The sequence below is a fragment of the Stylophora pistillata genome, chromosome 8 (genome assembly GCF_964205215.1).
Source record: "Stylophora pistillata chromosome 8, jaStyPist1.2, whole genome shotgun sequence".
Taxonomy (NCBI): domain Eukaryota; kingdom Metazoa; phylum Cnidaria; class Anthozoa; order Scleractinia; family Pocilloporidae; genus Stylophora; species Stylophora pistillata.
The window spans coordinates 28,677,083-28,700,395 of NC_142526.1; the positions used below are offsets into that span (position 1 = coordinate 28,677,083).

The following is a 23,313-nucleotide window of genomic DNA, read 5'->3' on the forward strand; positions in this document are numbered from 1 at the left end:
AATGTGTAAAACTTAGTTCAAATCTGTCTCAAACTCTGTCGACAGAGGTTACTGGCTCACTTTTGATGTTCGCCCGCGACCAGCCCTCGTGCAAGTTCATTGCGACAGGATCTTTATGTGATCCGTAACAAAGCAGTAAGAAGATAAAAGTTCGAAAAGAACACGTAAAGATGGGATCAAAGTTCTAGCCATGGTGCGAAGATTTACAGAAAGAGTATGCAACTAGCTTAATTAAAGAGTAAAGGACATTGTTTGTGAAAGAATTTTTACCATTGGCAATCGTCCACGGTGGGTGTTTCCGTATTTGTTATCTTGATTCAAGCAGTAGTTTTATTGTTCATATTTAAAGACTAAAAAGATGCCGCTAACTCATTTATTCAGATGTTTTTCTATTTTATGAAACATTAGAACTACATTTCAAATGACAAAAAACAACTGCGTAGATCATTAGAGCTCAAACAAATGTCCTTAAAAGACCCGTGGATATAATATATCACGAAAAGTCATCGTGACTTGATTTTTTGAAAAGCGAAAACAAAAATATACTCTATGTGGCAAATCAATTGTTTCTCGGCTTGCATTAGGACACAAATACACAAAGCGTCCTTGTAGAAAGTGCTAAAAATGTCTGATGACTTTTTGAAGATAAAAGGAAAAGGTGATCATGATTTCTATTATTGCACCCTTAAACAAACAAAGCTTTATTTGTTAAGACCCTTGAGACAAGCGCAATATCCATTGAGGCCAATTTTATCGATTAAAAGATTAACAAAGTTATGGATATAAGCTGGACAAGCCACTTTGTCAAGATTTTAATTACTTTGTTTATCGTGTCCAGTTCAGAATCCTCGCGCGGAGTTAATATTATGAGTTATAACCGGAAGACATTTCGTTTTCTAAAGCTCGAAAAATCGTCAGATTTTGCCAGGCGAAAGAACAACGTCGAAGACAAAATGTTGGGGACAAAATTGAAACTTATAGAGAAAGAAGAGCGAATCATTCGCCAGAAACTGTACGAGATACGACGAGAGAAATATTCACGATCGTTTTACAAAAGCGAGGACAAGTCCAAGTTTGTAGATGTTAATGTTTGCGAGACCGAAGAAGGTGAAAAAAACAAGATAACAGCATCTGGCGTGGAACGAGCAATAACCGCTTTGAGACGAAAATCCATCGCAGTGGAAGAGTTCAATCCGGGGCAAGTGGTTCGAGTTTGCGTCTCGTCAAAACTTATAGACAAAGTCGCTCGAGATGAGAATACTTCACTTAGTGCCTTACCAGCGATTCAAAAGGCGAGTAGGAGAAGGCATTCTGTGGCCATTGTCACTAATATTGCCGAACACAACGCAGCTGATCTTTTTACGTTTGAAGCAAACTATGTGCAGTCAGTTTCAGAGGCTGAAGAAGAGAAAAAATGTCTTAAAGAAGGTTTTTGTTTGGACTTCGCCCCAAGAAAGTCTCAGGAGAAAGATGTAGATACGACCACTGACGAGTTATTTGAAAGGAAAGTGGACAGAACTTGCCAAAACATCGAGCTGGCGACTTGCTGGGAGAAAATTGGCAGCATAAACTTGAAAACTAAACCTCTGGATTTGCCCAGAAGACGATACAGTCGTACTGAGAAAGACTGCCGTTATGACGAAATAGGAAAGTGCTTTACTGATTCTCCTTTAGACGTTTCAAAACCAGAGCCTGAGGAATCTGTAAGCAGTTTGGACTCCAACTCATCTAGTTACGACTCACCTGAAAGGAAAGCAAACACACTCGGTGTCTCGAATTCTGTTCTTCTTTCTCAACGGCCTCAGAGTAGTAGAAGCTATAACGGCAGTATTCATGAACTGCAGTCTGATCTACGAAAATGCAACACGCCAGTTCTTGGCTCGTCGAGGAAGTATATACAGTCGGACAATCCAAGCACCCCTCGGCTTGATGCCGAATCCAGGCCAACACGGAATGCATTCGAAAACGAAAATACACCGAAAAGTGCCATTGGTCGCAAGCAGAAAACTGGAAGTGCTTCCTTGACCACAGGCTTAACTTCGGATAACGAAAATTCTGATCTTTCAGAGAAAGAAGAGAAAGTAGCCGAGCAAGTTATGATAAGGCAGCTTGAAATCAAAACTGCAGCTGACAAAAGGAGAAGACTCTCTTTGCAACACTTCAGTGATGCAAAGAACACATGCTCATTGAAAGTCCCTCGTCGGCAGAGTTCTGGTGTTACTTCGCCATACTTGCAACGAGCGTGGTCGGAGAGTACGCATAACGACGCGAATAACAACACTGAAGGAAACCAAAGAGCAGGAATAAGAAGGCATAAAGATCACCTACAACTGCTCAAGATAACTGCCAAGGATACTCGTAAAATCGACAAAGAAAAAGCCATGAAAGAGCAGGTTTTAAGCAAATATGCGTGGGACATGTCTGACTGCAGATATTTGCGATGCGGCAGTCAGGCCAACACGATATGAAATTACTCCCATAGTCATAGACTCTACGTACGCCTAGCTGGACATCAGCTGTGCGTTTTTGATAGGTAAATCAAGGCATATAGGCTCAAAGTAAAGCTATTTACACTCATCTGTATTATTAAGACTCTGGAGCCTTAGGTTTAAGTTGAGCATCCACCCCATTAAAACTGAGATCATGATTCTTACTAAGCAGGGTTTTATTGGTCCTGCTGCCCCAATATTGTTTGGAGACAAGTATGTCAACGTTGTGGATCATACTACTTGTTTATGACTGACTATTGACAGCTGTTTGTCTTGGTCAAAGCATATTTGCCATATAAAGAAGCACTTGTCACAAAAAGTTGGTGCCTTAAAAAACGTATGAGGCAATTACCTCCTAAATTATTAGAGGAAATTTATTTTAAATCCATTATACCAGCAGTGATATATGGTATAGTTATGTGGGGGAATTGTAAGTTCTGCTATGCTCAACTCCTTGTATCCTATACATGATAGAGCAGCTAGGCTAATTCACGATCAAGATGATCTTCAAAGTCTCAACTGGCTCCCTTGTCATACTTCTATAAAAGACTCTTACTACTGTTCATGTTTGATGTCATCAAACATAATGTTCCTGACGACCTTGCATCTTTATTTACTTTAAAGTCTGGTAGTAGATCTTCACGAAGGGGAAGCCAATTTGTTATTCCACGTGTCAAATATGAAATTGGCAAACAATCTATTCAATATAGAGGACCAACAATTTGGACATTTCTTAATAGATTAATTAATATAAATGAGTCGATGAGTAAAGACAAATTCAACCAAATTTTGCGTAGATTTTCCAAGGACATTAATAACTTCTCATTTAGAGCTTCTGTGATAGCTAATAAACACGATGACTATGTATATTTTTAACTTGTTTTTATTTATACATTTTACATCATCCTACTTTTATTTAATTTATTTTAGGCAGGTCCACATCAGCTTTTTGCTGCCATTGTATGTAACTTAACCTGCTTTACCAAATAAATGTATGTATGTATATGTATGTATATATGTATGTATGTATGTATGTATGTATGTATTTAGTAATTGCCAAGAACTTGGAATTCTAAACTTTCAGAAACAATCAGAGCATAAAAATGGCTTTCTTGGGTTTTGTAATCCTCTAATAACATTAAAACACTTTATACATGACGGAAGATTGTTTTCAGAAACTTTCAACACTAAAAAAGTCCTAAAATGAAGGGCTAAAAACTCTTAGGGTAACAATCTTTTTCAAGTTACTAATTTGTCTCTTTATCCAACACCAAATTCTGCTTCTCACTTGAAAGAAATTATACAGCAGCCAAAGGCGAGACTTGCAAACGTGGCTTTGGGGGATAGATTCCGATGTATTCCATGTACTCATATTGCAAATAGTACGTGACCTTATAATTGTAATGAGAAAGAGAGAAGGAAATTATAAGTCGGGAGGCTACGTCGGGCCAGTGAAAGTGGCTGCCTAAAATACGCGCCAGTTCAAGGGGGCAAGACTCCGTACGTTTAGGGTAAAATTTTTCCGATTAAAATGCTCGTTTCTTAAAGTGCACCGAAACCCAAAATTTTTTTTTCGCTTAACGAAATAAGCTTATTTTTTGGAGTATTTCTGTGCAAAAATTTTTTAATTTGCTCAAATCTTTAATTTTCTATGCCCAGTCAAAATACGGAAAATCGGCCGCCATCTTGCCCCACGACCGAGTTTAAAGAAGAATGGCTCTAGCGGGTAATGTGACGTCAAATCGAGAACACGAAAGTCTGCATCTCACACATTTTCACTTGTTTGGGAAGATTGTCGTCGATATTGTCCGAAATATGCCGACTAGGTGTGTTGTATGAAGAATGTATGAAGCGCGATACCCTCTTGCAAATTTCGCACGTTGCTACATCCTTCTACAACACACTTAGTCGGCATATTTTCGGACAATTATCGACTACAACCTTCCCAAACAAGTGAAAATGTGTGAAATGCAGACTTTCGTGTTCTCGATTTGACGTCACATTACCCACTAGAGCCATTCCTCTTTAAACTCGGTCGTGGGGCAAGATGGCGGCCGATTTTCCGTATTTTGACTGGGCATAGAAAATTGAAGATTTGAGCAAATAAAAAAATTTTTGCGCAGAAATACTCAAAATAATAAGCTTACTTCGTTAAGCGAAAAAACTTTTTTTGGGTGTAGGTGCACTTTAACAAAGCACAACGTTCACGTTCTTCTTTTAGTCTTTCGTTAAAGATTTAAATCCGTATCACATGACTATGATGGTGATGATCGAACTATAAGTTCCATTTAATTCAGTGTTACAGTAGTCTGCGCGCTAAAGGCTGCATGCCAGTGGGTTCTTTCAGGGTTGTACAATTTTTTTTGCTTGTTAACGCTCCTCGGCACGCCTAAGAGTTCTTGTGGGAATCGCACCGGCCTAATTTAGTTTTTCTGTTGGTTTCCCTTCGTCTCTGCCTAAGACTATAGGGATCATTTGACCGTTTCTTCCCACTGTTTTCCATAACCTTCATACGCAAGTTATAAGTTGTGCCTCAACTTCTTCATGATTCTCTCTTTGTTTTCCTTGGCGAATATCCCGCCCTCTAACTTGATAAGTGTGAGAGCATTTTTCATTTAATCTCCTGGTCGCTATTCTATTATCCATCTGATACTCGTCATCCTCTTTTTGCCTCAAACATCTGAAAAACGCTTTGAATCCTTTGTTGAATTCTTGGTTCAGCGTACCGTAAATTATTGGATGAGCGGCACTGGTCGCTATTACAAAGAGAACGCACAGTTTCTTAGCAACGGAGTTTGGATAACCAAACACGCTGAACAGCCACGTCACGTGATACGGCAAGGTGAAAAGAGCATAGACAGCTGCTACTACGACCAACATTTTGATCACCTATGGATGAAGAAAAATAGAATAAGAAGGCGTACATTTTTCGAACCTCTTCCCTGGCACTTAGGCCAGGGAAGTGCTCGTCTGGAAAGTTGCTCATCGGAATGCTAAAATAGTTGCTAAAAAAACTGTCAAAATTCCAAAAATTTGCTCTCTAAATTTCAAAAGTTGCAACCTAAAAATGCTAATGATATTCTTACATAAGCGTTAATTTAAAGCTTTCATCTTTCCATCTTCACAATAACAGCGGTCGAGAAATATAAATTAGCTTAAAACTTTGTTTAAAGTGCACCTAAACCCAAAATTTGTTTTCGCTTAACGAAACAAGTGTATTTTTTGGAGTGTTTCTGTGCAAAATTTTTTTTATTTGCTCAAATCTTTAATTTTCTGTGCCCAATCAAAACACGGAAAATCGGCCCCATCTTGGCTCATGACCGAGTTTAAAGAGGAATGGTTCTAGCGGGTAATGTGACGTCAAATTGAGAACACGAAAGTCTGCATTTCACACATTTTCACTTGTTTGGGAAGGCTGTCATCGATATTGTCCGAAATATGCCGACTAGGTGTGTTGTATGAGGAGTGTATGAAGCGCGATACCTTCTTGTAAATTTCGCACGTTGCTACATCCTCCTACAACACACTTAGTCGGCATACTTTCGGACAATATCGACTATAAACTTCCCAAACAAGTGAAAATGTGTGAAATGCAGACTTTCGTGTTCTCGATTTGACGTCATATTACCCGCTAGAACCATTCCTCTTTAAACTCGGTCGTGAGCCAAGATGGCTGCCGATTTTCCGTATTTTGACTGGGCAAAGAAAATTGAAGATTTGAGCAAATAGAAAAATTTTTGCACAGAAATACTCCAAAAAATACGCTTATTTCGTTAAGCGAAAAACAATTTGGGAGTTTCGGTGCACTTTAACGGAACGTAACACGTGGTTCATTTGACATCTTGCCGAAAGTCATTTTAGCCGATTATCCGTTATAATATTAATCTTTACCAGTTAAAGAATGGAGAGATACACCGACGACACGATTCGTAACACAACAAGCCTTTTTAATGAATGACCAAACTGAAAGCCGAACGAGCGGGCTCGCTGGCTCAAGTAGAACCGCGCGGGTCCGAGGCCACGCATGCTCACGAACACTGTACCGCTGTCCGGTACTGGCGCTTAGACGAGGATCGTAACCGGGCCTGCGAAACGCCGCTAAGTGATAAGTTACCTGTTCAAAATGTTGATAAAAATTATGAAATTCGCATAGATTACAGTTTTTTATTAAATCGTTGACTTTTTTTGTACTTGATGTCTGCCCTAAACCTATATTTTGCTAGAAAACAAATGCTCCGAAAGGCAAAATTTCTCAAGGTTGCTAGAACCACAAAAAGTTGCTCCAAACACCAAAAGTTGCTCAAATGTTGCTGAGCATTGTCGGGAGAGACCTACTGGCGCTCAGCCAGCCACTAGCCAGAAGACTGGCTCAGAACTCCCTGTGTCCCAGATCCTCTCCTGAAAAGTGTTGAAGTTTATTTTCGGCGCTTTTCTTAGAACTTTCTCTTGGAAAAGCATTTTGCTGACTTATTCAGAGGCAGATTAAGATATCTTTCTAAAAACACGGTATTATAACACCTTTTTGGTTTACTGTCCACCCAGACATCGTCGAATTCTGATTCTCCCTCAATTTTTGTTGAAACAATACTCAATCATAACTCGTGACTCCTCCCTAAAATTTCACTTTTCTTCTGTCATGACTTCAGTAACGTAAACCAAGAAAAAATTTAATTTTTCTCAGGGGACAGTCGGATTCCAGTCTTTCTTGGACAATTCCCCAGGGCCTCGCTTGAAAAGGAAACAGAGTTACAGAAACATCGTTTCTTGATATGTTTAGGAGTTGGCTGAATCGCCAGAAAGCGTTTAAAATGTATTATCTGCCACAGTATCTTAACTGGGAAATTCGTGTGTCCAGGAAGAAAAGGGTTTTTAATAACAATTTTTTGCTTCCGAGAAGATAAATTTGTCTCCGCAACATGTTTCCCGCGTGCCTTAACTAGGAAAATTTTTCTATTTCAGCAATATTCTGTCGTGTGGTCAGCCTGTTTGTGACTTGAATTCAGTTTTATCACACAAGAAATAGGTTCTCTGATATTTTACTTACGCGCTTACTGGGGAAATTCTCAATTAAAACCCACACCAACAGTTCGCTCAAGTAAAGGAAATTTCATCTTGAGATCTAAACATCTTTGAAATCGACTGACTTGGCGATAGTACATAATGAATAATTAGCGATGCACTCCTAAACGATCGGCGCGGTACGTGATCAGTAATCTCTCGTAAATCCGATCTGCATATCACTTTGGTAATAAAGTTTCACCTAAGTTGGTTCATTTTATAATGTATTTACCATCTCAATTAGTTAAAATTTCATCAAAGCAAAGTTTTAAGGTTTCATTCATACCGAATGTTCTTCAGCCCTAGCTTTGTATATTACAGATATGCAGATTTTTTAAGCCGATAGGAAAACTTATGGCAAACCAAATGAATTTATATATCCATCTTTTTTTTCCAGAGCCGCCGTATGATCATTGCCTTTTAAACGTTCCTTTTTTTTTTTTTGCCTGTAGTTACAATTTTAAACGCAAAGTATTTTGAAGAGAAATTCAAAGAATGTTATCTCTTAGCCCTAAATGCGATTCGAGTATCATGCAGTATCTTTAGGTAACCATAGTAACTCTCTAATCCAGATGTCGACTCATCAAAGCCTACTATAACTAGTATTTTCAGTTAATCAAGATATTATCACGATGGTTTTTTCGACATCTTTGCGTGAAATTTTGGAAATAATGGCAATGAAACTTAAATGACCCCTCTCCCACTCTAACAATGAACGATAACGGCCCGGGAATGATCCAAACGGAGGTCAACAAAATCTTAAGTTGTCAAATCTCCTTCGATTGCAAAGATAAAAAATGATATTAAAGTCTCAGAAAATGGCTCATCTTACCTTTTTATTTCGATCTGAGCGTTTCTTATTTAACGTGCGCGGAAGATGGTCCAGTCTCGTTTTCGAGTTAAGATGGCCGCATATGAGAGTATAGCAGCACACTATTATTGCCATGGGTATAATAAACTGCACCACAAATAGGCACAAAAAGTAGAATCGTTCAAAATTGTCGCTGGGCCATGCGTCTGTACAAACTGGCTGACCGTCCCGACGTTTCACTACCCTTAGCGCGAAATTGAACGGAAGAGCAATGAGTACAGAAAAAGTCCAGCTTAACACAATGGCAAATTTGGTGGTTTTCACGGTAAATCTTCTACCCAAAGGCTTGGTAATGGCTCGATATTGATCTAGAGTCATTAGAACCAGTGTCATTGATGAAGCGGTGATAAAAACGTAAGCTAGCGTTGGTATTGTCTTACATAACACAGCACCAAAAGGCCAAATGTAAGAATTTTCTTGATATGCCAAGCGAAACGGAAGATTCACAGTGAGGACGGCGATGTCGGCTGCGGCAAGATTGCAAATGAAAATGTTACTAACAGTTCGCAGTTTTCTTCTTTTCACGACCATTCGAAACACCAGAACATTTCCCACGACGCCAAAGACAAAGACAAGTGAATAACAAAACAATTTAAAAATTTTAAACGAGAAACTCTCCATTGGAAAGCGACTTTTTGTGACGTCGAAGGAGACAAACCCAGACTCATTTGCTAAAACGACCTACTGGAATGCCAAGGCAAATGGAATCAGCGTTGACAATTATTTCTAATCTTAATACTTTGAAATGCACATCCCCATTTGTGAAATTTTGAAATGGTGCTAATTCTGACCCGTATAGCGTGGTTAGTCGCTCTTAATCCTCAAAGGCGTCTTTGACACCTCTTCGACTCTTATATTCATGATCTAATCAGCACTCTTATGAATATCTTACGATGATCGAAGATGTCGGAGATAAGCAGATGGTTGACACCTAGTAATTCTGGACAAAGTTAAAGAGCAACTCGGCCGTTTTATCGCTTTTCTGGAAAACTGCTGCTTTGTCTTTCTTGGAGGTAATTCTTTCAGTAAATAGGCGCACCAAAGATAGAAAATTATTCAAATATTTATCATTCAAAACCATATTAAAATAGGAAACAAACCAAACCAACAAAAAAGGTATTGTGAGAGCTCGTTGACTCTTAAAAGAGTTTACAAATAACATAAAAATAAGGTGATCTGTACGTAAGCCGAAAAATAAAAGAAACCTAAAATGGCCAGCTGAAAATATGTAGCGTTTGTACGCAACTATTCCGGCGCCAACATTATGTAATTTAGAATTTACCATCATAAGTATTCATGAGTTCCCTATGCTGAAATTATAAAGTTAGTTAGTACTAACTGGAATATGGCTTTACTGACAAGAACGAAATGTATGTTTATTTAAAAAAAATGTATTTCATTCGATACAATAAGGAGGGAAAGGAAAATATGACAATAGTCCAGGGGAAGGTTATACGGGAAATGAGACAGATGGGAACTTATTTCATCTCCAGCTATAGGTGGTTTGCAACCAATCCCTAGAAACATAGGTAACAATGGTGAAAGGAACAAATGCTGGTGGACGAACAAAAGAAGCTGAGAAAATATCTATTGTTTACGTCCATCAACATGGCTGCGATGACATAAGGTGCAAACCGCATATAATCAGTTGTTGGAATAATGTAATTAACAGTCTACCTATTTCGCAGGCCCATTTCATTCGCAAGCAATATTCATCTTAACTAAGTATATACTAAAACAGTGGATAGCGTTAGAGGCTCGCTCTGCTTAGTTATTCAAACTCCGAATATCTTTTGTTAGTGTATACTAAAAAAGTGGATAGCGTTGAAAGCGCGCTCTGATTGGTTCGTCAAACTCCGAATATCCTTTGCTATTTACCTCCGAGCAACTCGGGAAAAATGGCGTCCCGATTTGCATCCGTGACAAGCGAAGAAATCACTTAAATTAACGACGAAGCAGTCTCTGACACAAAGAAAGCGACTAAATTTGGTTTGGCCGTGTTTAAATCTAATGGTTTAGGTTTTTAACCCGGAGTTTATCGATAAAAACCAATGAGAAAGGTTTTGTTTACAAATGTAAATTATCTTGCGTAACCTCACTTGTTCACTTCCGCGCGTGAAAATGTTGGAATCGTTGCTGGAATATATGAATTAAAATCAATTTTTGGTGGTGTATATTCAGTCTCACTGTTTTAGTATATACTTAAACAACTGTTCACCCTTAGCCATTCACGTAGGATTTACGCCCGATAATATCATAATCTTTGCAGGAATGAATGAGTTGAAATCATTTGTCGTGCTATATTATCTCACTGTTTTAGTATATACTAAAAGTAAATTCTAGCCGTGACCGCTGAACCTTTTTATATGAATTGTTAAAATGAATTACGGTCATTTAAAGCGGTTTGAGGACAAAGGCTGTTTTTTCAATTATAGTCACGTAGAGACCCATCCAAATTTATTCAGAAATGATAACAAACTGTAATTATAATTTAAATTGCTCAGAGGAGAAAAGAACTCATTAGTTAGTAGGTAAAAGTAAACATAATCCCGGGGTCAGAGTAAACAACAAAATTTACTGCATCAAATAAATGAATAACTTACAAAGATAAAATAAGGATGGAAGTCAAGCTCATTTGCCACAGCTGAATTTCAACGCCGTAAAGACAACGAGCGTGAGGTTAATTAAGTCGAGCGATCGAGGTGGCACTGCCGGGGTTTGTAGTGAATTTGCACGCCCTCACTAACACACAAACATGTGTTGTAAAGTTAGTACTCCAGGTAAACCCAAAATTGTGCATAAAAAAGATATATGCGTGGTCATGGTCGCAACATTCTACTAATTTTCAATATACAGTAATTGACACATTTCCAAACTGATTGGAATATCCGGGATTGGTGAGAAGGAAGGGTCTTTGTTCTTGGAAGAAATATTTCCGTTCAGTTTTGGTAAAATAAGAAAGGCAACGTAGTCTGTAAGCTCTCTCTTGGTAAAACTTGGTAAATTTCTCAAGTGAGACCACATACTTAACAGGCTTACTTCAGAGTCACCCAAGCCCTCCACCAAATTTAAAAAATAAACACCAAACAAACAAACAAACCGACGAAAGGAAACCAAGAAAAACAAATGATTTTAGGCTCTTTTATCCCAGTCGAGGAATAAAGTTTGCTTACTATGTGGTAAGGCCAGGAACGTTTTTTAATATGTTAACATGGATTACTTATTTCACCACTGGTTTCTAGGGAAACTAAAAAATCATTCTCAACCATTTTAATGGCTTCATTATAACTTAACAAGCCAAGTAGAGCTGCTCAATCTATCTGCGAAATAAACATATCATCGAAAAATTTAACGTTAGCGTAGGCACGTGCAACATCGCTGTTGACATCAGCAGTCCAGATTTGATTCTGCATTCCTGAAGCCTAGGAAGGCAAATTCTGCTTTGCTGTTCATACACACACTCAAACAAGCAGGTATTGAGGTAGAGATTCAAATTTTCAGTCCTGTTCAAAAGAGAAATATATGTTTACCTTTTAAGAAGAATACTTCTCATATCATAAAAGTTATATTATAAAGAAATAATAAACCATATAAGGCACATGTGTATTACGACTTCAAAGAACTGCACTTGCATCATTACCTCAGAGAACGTCAAAGTTTTGCTCATATTTTCCCCAAAAAACTTGCTTAAAAGACAGTCTAATATCTACTGTAGTTTTTCATTCAGATAAACTGATTATTTTCACCTATTTTTCATACTTTACCATTTTTCCCAATTATTTCTGAGTTTACCGCGATGCCTTATTATGAAAGACAAATTTTTTTTTAAATTTTTGTTAGCTTCCAATATCAATGCACGTGTCTTTCATCAAAGCTCTTTAAATTTCTTACAAAGAACCGAAACTACTGAATTGCGTAGAAAAACGTTTGGAAACCACTCAACGCGTTTTGGAAATCTCAAAAAACAACTCTCAAATATAAGAAAACTGTTAACACCATTGGAGCTGTTATAAATAGAGTTTCATTGTACAACTATTTCATTTTTACCCAATATATTTTCTAGTTAACTATAGACAAACTGAAAGTGTTCAGTTTACATAAAGAGTAAAGGGGAATAACAAAAAGAGATTAAACTTTTTTTCAACTATGCTAGACAATGAATCTTTAAATCAAAATTTTTGGAACGAATAGCTTGAGATGAAATGAATCTTCTGCACTTTTCAACTGAGTATATTGATAATGATAATGATAAGGCCAGGCCATAACCATTTGAGTCAGATTTCAAACGTAAATCTGAAGTAAGCGTGTTGCAATGTAAAATCCACCTCTATCGTTACAACTCGCCCATAATTTTAAAGCTTTCCACCGTTTTTATCAATTCGTGGGCGAAAGTTTGAAAAACAGCCCATGGTTTCTTAGTGACGATTCACGTTAATTTTCTCGGCCTTTATAACTGATAAAGACCCTGCACTTAGTGGTCGATTCGTTAAGTGGATTTATCTACAGTTTTCAATTACCAACCATTAAACAACCAACTGCTAGCAAACCTTCACTTTTAGCGTAGTACTGTAAATCATGAGTTCAATTCCAGTCTCGATTATGGTTTTCGTTTTCGCATCTGTTACATACAAGGGTGAGTATTTAGTTATAATAACTAAAGTTATAAAACACGAATGTCTCCCTCTAATTGTATTCCTTATTTCACTGGTGGGTTCTCTTTTGTATGATGATGGCGGCTTGTGAGAAGTAAACAAATGAAAAATACTCCGTATATTTTCCTCCTAACTTTAAAAATCAAGGTGTGAGTATTTTCAAATTACTGGCACTAAACAGAATGAGAGGATTTTTAAATTTAGCTAAACTTGATTAAAAGAATGATAAAACTGTTACAAGGAAAAGACCATTACAGTGAAAAAGCGTTCGGTCTTGATACTGATAGTTTTATTTTTGAAACGCTTGCAAGTATAATTTGAACGCAAAAGTGAGATTGAGAAAAAGAGAAGACATGAAAAAGGCGACTTCATGTAAGAAAGTTTCTTTTTCGTTTAGCACTTGGTCAAAGTTGTCCAACCACCTTAACAGCTATGGGCTGCTATAAGGATTTTAGAGGAAGCAGAGTTCTTCCAAATCTCATCTTGAACCAACGTGGCACTAATGACTTTTGGACAGACTATATGAACGTGCTTCCAAGGTAATTTCAACAGTTTGACTTATATAATTTTCCTCTCTCTATGGTTGAGTACAGAGAAAGTTTGAGCAATAAAATCATCTTAAGCTGGGAAAATGATATGCACTATTTTAACGGTTATTAAGCTGAGATTTTACGGAGATACTCACATCTCAGTTATGTTTCTAAGTAATGACACCTTCCCTATGTATCCTGGTAACAATGCAAATACTTCAGTAAGTACCCGATTGACGTTTGCTCTTACAGTGGGCGTTTGACTTTGGGACAGGAAACAGGGGGATGAGGTATTCACAAACTGAGGAAAAATCTTGTTTGAATGCATTGAGGGAGTACAATTTTTCGAGCAAATTCAGTCAATTTGTATTTATATCTCGGATAACAGCGCAAGTCAGTATTAGTACTTGATTCCGCATAGGGAGGAAGAATTTTTTTTTGTCTCACGCTTGTGACAAGACGGAAAACATCTTTTTATTCTATTTTCGGGCTCAAAATATGTCATCTTTCTTTTGTATTTTTCCCCACGAGAGTGAAGTTCGATTCCTCGTGAAGGTTCTGACTTCTTCCTTTGTCCCAGCCCCCTCTCGTGACAAGTCGAAAAAACGTCAATCCCCAAATGAAGAGTTGTTGACTTTTTTCTCAGTGACTAGTTGCCTAGTAACTTTGACCCCTTCTTTATATCTTGTTTCGATATTTTGTTTGTTTTAACCTGGTTGCTAGAGACTTTGTTGTTTTTAATGTATGACTAGCAAAAAAATAATTTTTTTATTTTCTCCGCTTTTTTGATTTTAGTTTGATCTGTGGTTGTGCGACTAAAGCGAAAGAGATGGGATACAGGTACATTGGAATTCAGTATTTTGGAGAATGCTGGGCAGGACACAACTTTACTCGTCCGCTTAAAAGAAAAGGAAATTGTATAGACTTAAAACTCCGTCCATGCCCAAAGATTGGCTCTCACAGGATATGCAGTGGAAAGAAATGGACCAACTTCATTTATGGGTTACAAGAAGTAAGTATAACTGTAAAAGAAGCGGAAACTTTTATTTGTGGAATATGGGCTTATAAACTGTGATTGTCATTGTTAGTATAAGACGTACAGAATTCACACTTGACGAGAAAAATTAAGTGACGCCTAAATACAAGTGACAGCTATTGAGTGTCGAAAGTAGTATAGGATTGCTTTGGTTTTATCAGAATTCGATTTGTGATTGGTCCAGAAAACTCGCCCCATCCTCTCGACCAATCAGATGCAAAACTAGAAACAATCGCGACTTGGTCGCCCGTAGTTTCCCGCGCTTCAAACAGTTTGCTTCTTTTCATTTTGAGTTTTTATTGGCAAATGATAATGTATACAAATCTTTGTTCCGACTGGTCGCTGGGATTACTTTGGGTTTTGGTCTCTGGATGCTAGATTGAAAATTGATCCAGTTTGATCTACACGTAAGAGTAATGCAGTAAATGGTTTGAACCCGGGGGTAACATGTGAAGGTGTAGTCTGATCGTCCGGGTGAGTGTAGTCCCAGACTCCCCTAAACAGACAGATTCCCCTAAACAGATGTCAACAACTACCCGCCCCATACAAACGACTCATTCACGACATAAACATCACAAACGACCGAAAAAGAACAACCTAGCTTTACCGACAGACCGAAACAGACCAATCACGACCGACTTACGTCACTTGAGTCTTACAGCCAATAACATCACGGCAAAACCAACCGATCATTTCACACGAACTGGAATAAGAACATTCTACTGACAACAATCATTCACTTGACTCTGATGATGACTTCCGCACAGGTTGTCGAAACGTCAGTCACTCCCACCGACAACAGTCCTTCTCAGGACTACACTCACCCGGACGATCAGACTACACCTTCACACGTAAGAGTAAGATGTTTATCATGAAGAGTGATACAAACATATGTTTCATATGTTTGTTGTTGTTTGATTTATCATCTACGGGTTTATGTCGAATTAATTTGATGGCCTGCTCCCAGTTGGCTTGTTAGCTCAATTGGTAGAGCGCTGCACTAGTATCGCAGAGGTCAGTGGTTCGAATCCCGTACAGGCCTGAAATTTTTTTCAGGTCTGATTTTCACTATTGCTCAAATAGTGCTTTACTGCGAAGGATCGTGCTCATATACGTCTCATAACCGCAGTTCACACATATGTTTCATATGTTTGTTGTTGCATGAAGAGTTTGTTACTAACAGGTAAATCATTGTTTTGGTTTGTGCTTTATTATTCAGTGCTCACCCCTTTAATTGATATTTAATTAATATTGATATTTGCTACCTCATTTCTTGTCATGGCTGCGCCACCCAAGCCTACGACAGCTGAACCAGCTACGACTAAAGCAACCACAGCAAAACCAACAACAGAAGCAATCACAGGCAAACCAGCTACAACTAAGCAAATGACGGCCGTATCAACAAATAAGCCAACTCAAGCAAATGCAACTATCAGTAAGGAATGATTTAATTATAGTACACAGACAAATGATTTTCATTTATTTAACGAGCATACTTCCTTCCTACCAGTCCTACACGGATGAATCCATGCTGAAATTTAGGTATGCGCGACGGAAACGCTAGCAGTGAACTGGAAAATACCTCTGCCATTACTGGCCAATCTGAGATGAAATCTTCTGTCAGTAATAGTTATAAGTAATGTAGCATTATGATCACCATAGGATCCTCTTGACAAAGAAGCCAAATTATTTACCTCACACAGACATACTTAAGTCTGCATTCGGACAAATTCAAACTCAGAGATGATAGTTCAAATGTCCATCGTATAAGTAAAAACCATATAGAAATGAAACCATTTGATTTAAAGCATAGAAACTTGACTCTTTCTCCACATTTCAGATTGTGCAAAACCCATGGACCTTGCCTTTGTGGTCGATGCATCTGGGAGTATCGGAAACAAATCTTTCCAGCTCATTAAGTCATTCTTGAAAGAATTCACGCACTATTTCAACGTTTCCACGAACGAAACTCATTTTGCTTGCCTCCACTATGATCATGATGTTCACATGGATTTCACCTTTAACGAAACAATGTACCACAACTTATCAGCCCTTTATATGAAGCTTGACAGCATGCCGTACCCCTCAGGAGCCACCCGTTCCGACCGAGCATTATGGGGAGCCTATTGGCTATACAGGCCAAATAACGGTGCTCGTGACTACCATGACATACCTCGGTGTGTTTTAGTGATGACTGATGGCCGGAATTTTGGCGGCAAGTGGCTCTTGAAGGCACCTGTTGCTGCTCTTGTGGTATGTTACGAAGGCTTAGCTGAGGGAAGGGGGGCTGTCCTTAGGTGTTTATGACCTCGCCTCAGGTATGAAAAAGCAAGATAGTAAAGCATCTTACAGTTCACCACTAAATTTTCTCCGATTCTTATTGGTTTAAATTGATCACGTGACACGATAGTGTTCATCCGTGGAGAGACACTATCAGCCCATAGTTCCCGTCCGCGGAAAATACCCGTGAAAAATTTTGAATGGTTTGACGGCCGCGAAGTTAGGCAGATCGGAAAAGCAGTGACTTTTCAATTCTGACAGGTATAACGTATTATTTAGCCAGTGTACGGTTGTGAATTATTGACATTTGTGACAGGCTGTGCGCATGAATAAATATTTGATTGATCTGCATTTAGTGGGTTTTGACTGTTTTTCAACTGGCGTACGGCAGAAAATTTAGTGGTGAACAATAAAGACAATAGAGTGTTTATGTCTCGGAACTATCGGTCTGACAGTTGCCCCTTAGAAATTTGATGTTCTTAAAACTAGCATATTTGCCCTCGAAGCTTCGCTTCTCGGGAACATATTTGTTTCAAGAACATCAAATTTCCGCGGGGCAACTATCAGCCGATAGTTCCTCGACAGAAACACTCTATCGTTTGACTGGTAAGCTCCGAAATTCCAATTGAACAAATGTGTACCCCGCTTCCTCTTAAAGAATCATTTCTTCGGCCTTACTCTAAAATCAACCAAGTGGGCCTCCCTGAAACTACTGATAATCCAAGATATGACAACCTAGAGAGTCAGTTTGTTTATTTACTTATTTATTTGCAATATTGAGACAGCCTGGCCCTGATCAGCTCTGAAGGGTTCCTATATAAACAATAACAAGGCCAGACCAAAACGTCAGGAGCTACTTTCCTTACTCTTTGGGAGAAGAACGGGGGTTCTTTAACGTCCCCTTCTAACCAGCACAGAGAGGATGCAAGAGAAGGGGCTACAGTTTATCGTCCTTATCCGAGAAGACTAGAATATGAAACCATTTTTGGATGTCATAGCAAAGGCAGCACATTCTCCTCAGTTATTAGCATACCCTGACGATTGGCCAGTTGAACCCTCAACCTCCGGCAGAGCAGTTCAGTGCTCTACGACATGAGCTAACCAAGCGAACACTCATATACCGAACTTACCACTCAAGCACGGGCACCTTAAATAAATCCCTTTGTAACGAAGTCTTAATTTGTTGATATAAATGTTGTTCAGCCGTATTAAAGTCGAAGTTAACATTAACGCTATTTTAACAGAATTCAGCCCACGCAAAAGTTGTTGCAATCGGTATTACTTCAGAAGTGGATCTAGCAGAACTTATAATGATGGCTGGAGAAGATCATTATGTGTTTGTGGACAAATTTGAAGATCTCTCCGACCATATTCGAGAAGTGCTGGACAAAGTGTGCGATTAGAGAGACAGGTATTACAATTACATTTTGTTGGTTTGTGGCACGTTAAGTTCAAACTTATATACAAAGGCGGGCGGTTTAGCGCACTGGAACACGATGAGTTGCAAGAACACGTAGCGGGAAATTTTACTCTGCGCGCGTTGGCGATTTTGTGTGTTGCGGAAACGAATTATTGCAGTTCCAGGTGAATTAAGTTCTTCCTAAAAACTAACTCTTGCGATCTTCTGTTAATGAAGAAAACACTAACACAAAAAATGGCAATGTTTTAAAATTTCCTTTCTTCACAAGTTATTCTGAACGGAGTAAAACGCATTTTACTTCGCGGCTCTGCGGGATACTGTCTTAGCGGATCGGGGACATGCCTAAAACATTGAAACCCGCAAAACTTTCATCCGACTCGGTAGGCAAGGATTTCAATGCATGAGGAAACTCAAGGGGGTTGAAAATGTTTTTTCGTATTTTAACAACTACCGCGGAAATTCTTTGATGGGTCGACACTACCACACTTTTCATTTGTTTCCAAGAATTTCCAAGTTTTGAGATTTTTAAGGGGCATAAAAGGTTGCCATAGAAGCACTCTTAACCCCTATGGAACGCACTTGACCTAAATTAAAAATTGTTCTGTCCTGCGACGTGGGGTAATCACGCATGTAACCCAGTTGCTTCACATGAATCTTCAAGTTCGATACTACTGTTATAAATTATTTAAAATTTTATAAACAGTTAATAAATTAACGTATTCTCAGTAATGTCATTGTTGTAATTAATATCGGAATTTAAAGTTTTGGTAATTAATAACGTAAAGTACTGTTAGCATTGTATGTAACGTTTTATCATGTTGGGCTTTGTAGTGCAAGTAATAAGTGCATATAAATAAAAAATGCTGTTAAATTTAGAAAACCTCAACAGATCAGGCAAGCAGTGTATTAACAACCTCTTTTCATTATTTTGCAGACATTTTTCCATGAATGATGACATAACAGTGTCAGAATTAAGGAAGACAAGAATTTTCATTGAAATTAGGGACAGAGGAAATGGGAACCTATATATCAATTTTAAAATGGGCACATTGACTATTTATCATATAAAGAAAGTCAAGTATAATTAAACTACAGTAATCATTGAAGCATGTTCATGGAGCAGTAATATAATACATGAGAGATTGTGATAAATTCCTTTTTAAATACATTATTCATTGGCTCAAAATCTGCACAAGTCAAATCTTTTATTGAATATTATTAACACTCATTAAAAATGAATAATCCTTTAATGTACACTGTAATCAGTAGTACTTAAATATTGCAACACAACTAATATCTTATTTGACAAAGAGTATTTACCCAAATATTCAGGTTAGGCAAAATTCTAGTTCTAGCTTCCACAACACAACTTATAAATTTCTTCAGTGTCATTGACCTTAATGTGATTAAAATACAATGTAATATTCTAATTTACATGAGGAAAAAGTAACCAGCCTTCTCCTCACATAACAACCTTATGCTACAATTTACTGGTTAAATCATTTCACTTAAATATATCAGAATGAAAAAAATTGTGACCTAAATTCCACAACACCAGCATGGAATACCCTTCTGTATCAGAGGCAAAACAAATTAAACATCAACCAGGTATCCAAAGGCAGTCAAGATTATACCTTTTAAATTCTAATCCAAACTGCACTCAGTGCTGTTCCATTCTTTAACAAGATTTGAGCATGACTCAGTAAAAGATGATCCTTTGGTCTAAGAAGAGCCAAAGGATCATCTTAATAATAATAATAATAATAATAATAATAATAATAATAATAATAATAATAATAATAACGAATTTTTAGACAGGATTGAAAACCCATCAGTGTGTAACACTGTTGTCCTTTGACAGGACCCCAAGGACAACAGTGTTACACACTGATGGGTTTTCAATCCTGTATAAAAATTCGTTATTATTATTATTATTATTATTATTATTATTATTATTATTATTATTATTATTATTAAGATGATCCTTTGGCTCTTCTGTAACTTCTCACTTACACCTACATGTAAACCTTCTGAAATTAAAGTCTTAACTTAAGAGCCTCTTGAACCTTGTTCGCTTATTAATAAATGATAAACACCACAGCGCACACCATTGACTTGTGGATGCATGCAGGAGGTTGGTAAGCACAAAAGAACGTTAACAGTTGCGTGAGTACTAAGCAAACCTCCTAAGTGCATCCATAACTCAATAGTGTACACTGTGGCATTTACAATTTGTTTTATAACAAACATTGAAATATTGCAGCAAAAGAGTTTTCTTTTATTTAACAAATCTTACATGACCAGAAAAGACAAGTGCATGAGGAAAACTAGTCTTCGCATTTGCTCATGTCAGCAATGTACACCCGTGGGTAGATGATGGATGCTGAATTGACCAATCAGATCATGTGCTTTACTTTGGTTATGTTATAATAACTTATCCAATTTAAAATGTCAACTATTGTCTACCACATGCCCACAATACACTTTAAGCAATGTAACAAAAAAAAGTCAATCAAAAATCAAAGTTCATCTCCAGAATCTAAATTTATCTCCTTCATCTCTGCATCCCAAGTACTGTCATTTTGGGAATCATTCTGAAAGCCTGAATAATGCACTTGTGATTTCCACTTAGTCAACCTCTGTGAAAGAGCAAACAGCAAGCCTGTGATAGCACTTGTTACTGCCAGACTTCTAAAAAGAATTCTTGGTCCATAACTATCATAAATGGCCCCTCCACCAAAGCCTGCAATAAGTTTTCCTAGACCAAAATGTGTTGCCATAACCAAACTCATGACTGTTGCACGCATTCCCTCAGGTGAAATAAGACCACCATAGGATGTTGTAGCAGCCCACATTGCTCCAAAAGTAACACCGTGTAGAGGTTCAACAGCCAATATATACCAGGCATTGTGAATAAATGAGTATAACACATATCTAATGGTATAGCAAACAAATGTCAAGTATAGGACACCATGATGGCCAATACGATCAATTAACTTCCCAGAAAAAAACATAACAGGGACCTCTGAGACACATGTCATGCAAAGAGTAAGGCCCATTAACAAATGGCTTCCATTCATGTCTTGAATAAACCAAAACAAAAATGTGCCAATCGTTGAAAAACTTGCTCCCATGATGAGGATTGCCAACAGAAATGTGACAATGCGACAGTCAGAGAGAATGATACACACATTCTGGAAAATCTTGGGCTTGGATTCACCCTCTAAATATTCCAGTGGCAACTTAATTACTGTTATGAAAGCTGCAATGTTGAACAACAAAAAACCACAGAATGCTATGAAAAACTGACTCTGATTTGAATTCTGGGCAGACTGATCAATTGTGAACCCTGACAAAATTGCAATACTTCCCCATCCGACAGCACCCCACAGTCTTTGCTTGCCATAGTCACCACTTCTGCCAATATCTGTCAAGTATTTAACCGTGGCCGCATCAGCCAAGGAATTCGAGCCATCGAATAATGACCATACAAAGGAAAGAACAATAATAAGAAGAAATACATCGTGGTTGTCTCCACTTCCTACAGTTTTGGCGATATCCGTCGTATTTCCACCAAAGTCATCTGTACAGTTTTTTTCTGCAAAAGACGATGAGTCGTTATCTGGATTTATAGACGACAATTTTTCAATTGCAACCTTTTCCTTTCCAGTTATGTTCAAGAATGAGTGATTACTACAAAAGTTTGTTGCCGTGTTTAGTTCTTCGTTGGGCCGAACGAACACCAAAGAAAATTGAAGAGCAGTTGTAACGATACACATGATTAACATAGCAATCCTGTGTTTTCGATATTTGTCCGCTAAAGCGCCAGCGATGGGTGTTCCAATGAAATTCGCCAGTGGTTGTAGTCCGATTACAAAGCCGGTCTGTTCAGCTGATAGTCCCACGTGGCGTAGAAACACAGGAAAGAATGGCTGGATACAAGCTTTCGCACTAAACGCAAAAAAGTAGTAAAGCTTTAGTACCAAAAGATCCTTGTTAATCCGGAAAAGGCGCCCCAGATCTAACTTATTTTGTGTTCGAATTCCATAGTGTTTTTCCTCCTCTAATCCTTCCATTCTGCCGTTTGTAATTTGTCCTCCATCGATGGCCCTGTTGGTTTTTGTTCACCCGACTATTACCAGGCGTTGCAAGTTGGAGTTGTTTTTGTGTTCAGGCCCTCGCGGGTACCGTTGCAAGCGTTGTGAAGGAGCACACTTATTCAGCTACGCAGGAAAACACAATGTTTGTCCTTAAAATGTCGTTTCAAGGGTGTCATTGGGCGAGAGTTCATGGTTTTCTGCTACCTCAGGTTATTATAAGAAGGCACGTCTTGTTGCATTGATCGTTGATTTCCAAGTGAATAATTCGGATTATATTTTTGAGTGAGTCAGGACTACACAGTCTACATTATGTACTTCCGGTTCAAGTTAGTCCGAATGGAGAATTCAAGCATTCGCGCCAAAACTCTTGGTATTCAGTTTAGCCGGTTTCAGTACAATCAGACAATGACACAAGAACCGAAAAAAAAATGGAGTCCACCTTCTCCCAGACAAAGAAGTTTGGGATAACTGTTTCAGTTTTAGGATAACTGTTTCAGTCTTTCCTTTCGGAAGAAGATAGCAGGATCTTAGCTTTAGTCTTGGCCCTGCATTTCAATTGAGAATCTTCTATCTGCCTGCAAGGACTATATTACGCCAGTTTATTTCACTGAGACAATGTGCGAATACAAAGTTATCATGGGAGTTAAACGGGGCATGGTGAAGAGGGTCGTAATAGGGACACCTGCATTTAAAGAGTACACGCTGAGGTCCTCTCATATCCCGCTCTCCCACCATTTTAAATCCCACGATGCCGTCGTAACTTTCTAAGCAGTCAGGACGGCAACGCCAGGGAAGACGTCGATTAAAAAATGAGTTTCTACTTTTAGTTAGAATTTCGAAAATGGCTGCATGTGTTTACCGTCTCATAGGGCGCTAG

At 38.2% G+C, this 23,313-nt stretch overlaps 3 protein-coding genes across 3 annotated transcripts; 1 reads left to right on the forward strand and 2 right to left on the reverse strand.

Moving 5' to 3' along the window:
* Positions 1-4,156: 4,156 nt before the first annotated feature.
* On the reverse strand, positions 4,157-9,206 carry LOC111322778 (mu-type opioid receptor-like). The gene is made up of 2 exons (XM_022925949.2): positions 8,380-9,206; positions 4,157-5,378 (listed from the first exon to the last, which is right to left on the reverse strand). The coding sequence occupies exons 1-2, from the start codon at positions 9,037-9,039 to the stop codon at positions 4,998-5,000; spliced, it is 1,041 nt and encodes a 346-aa protein (XP_022781684.2). The 5' UTR covers positions 9,040-9,206; the 3' UTR covers positions 4,157-4,997.
* Positions 9,207-14,400: 5,194 nt separating this feature from the next.
* Positions 14,401-19,530, forward strand: LOC148725748 (cuticlin-6-like). The gene is made up of 5 exons (XM_088729456.1): positions 14,401-14,612; positions 15,933-16,071; positions 16,477-16,889; positions 18,161-18,327; positions 19,271-19,530. Exons 1-4 carry the CDS (start codon positions 14,430-14,432, stop codon positions 18,317-18,319), a joined length of 894 nt encoding a protein of 297 aa, XP_088585582.1. The 5' UTR covers positions 14,401-14,429; the 3' UTR covers positions 18,320-18,327; positions 19,271-19,530.
* A 34-nt stretch (positions 19,531-19,564) lies between these two features.
* LOC111323758 (major facilitator superfamily domain-containing protein 6) lies at positions 19,565-22,573 on the reverse strand. The gene has a single exon (XM_022927189.2). It carries the CDS (start codon positions 22,410-22,412, stop codon positions 20,856-20,858), a length of 1,557 nt encoding a protein of 518 aa, XP_022782924.2. The 5' UTR covers positions 22,413-22,573; the 3' UTR covers positions 19,565-20,855.
* Positions 22,574-23,313: the final 740 nt, after the last annotated feature.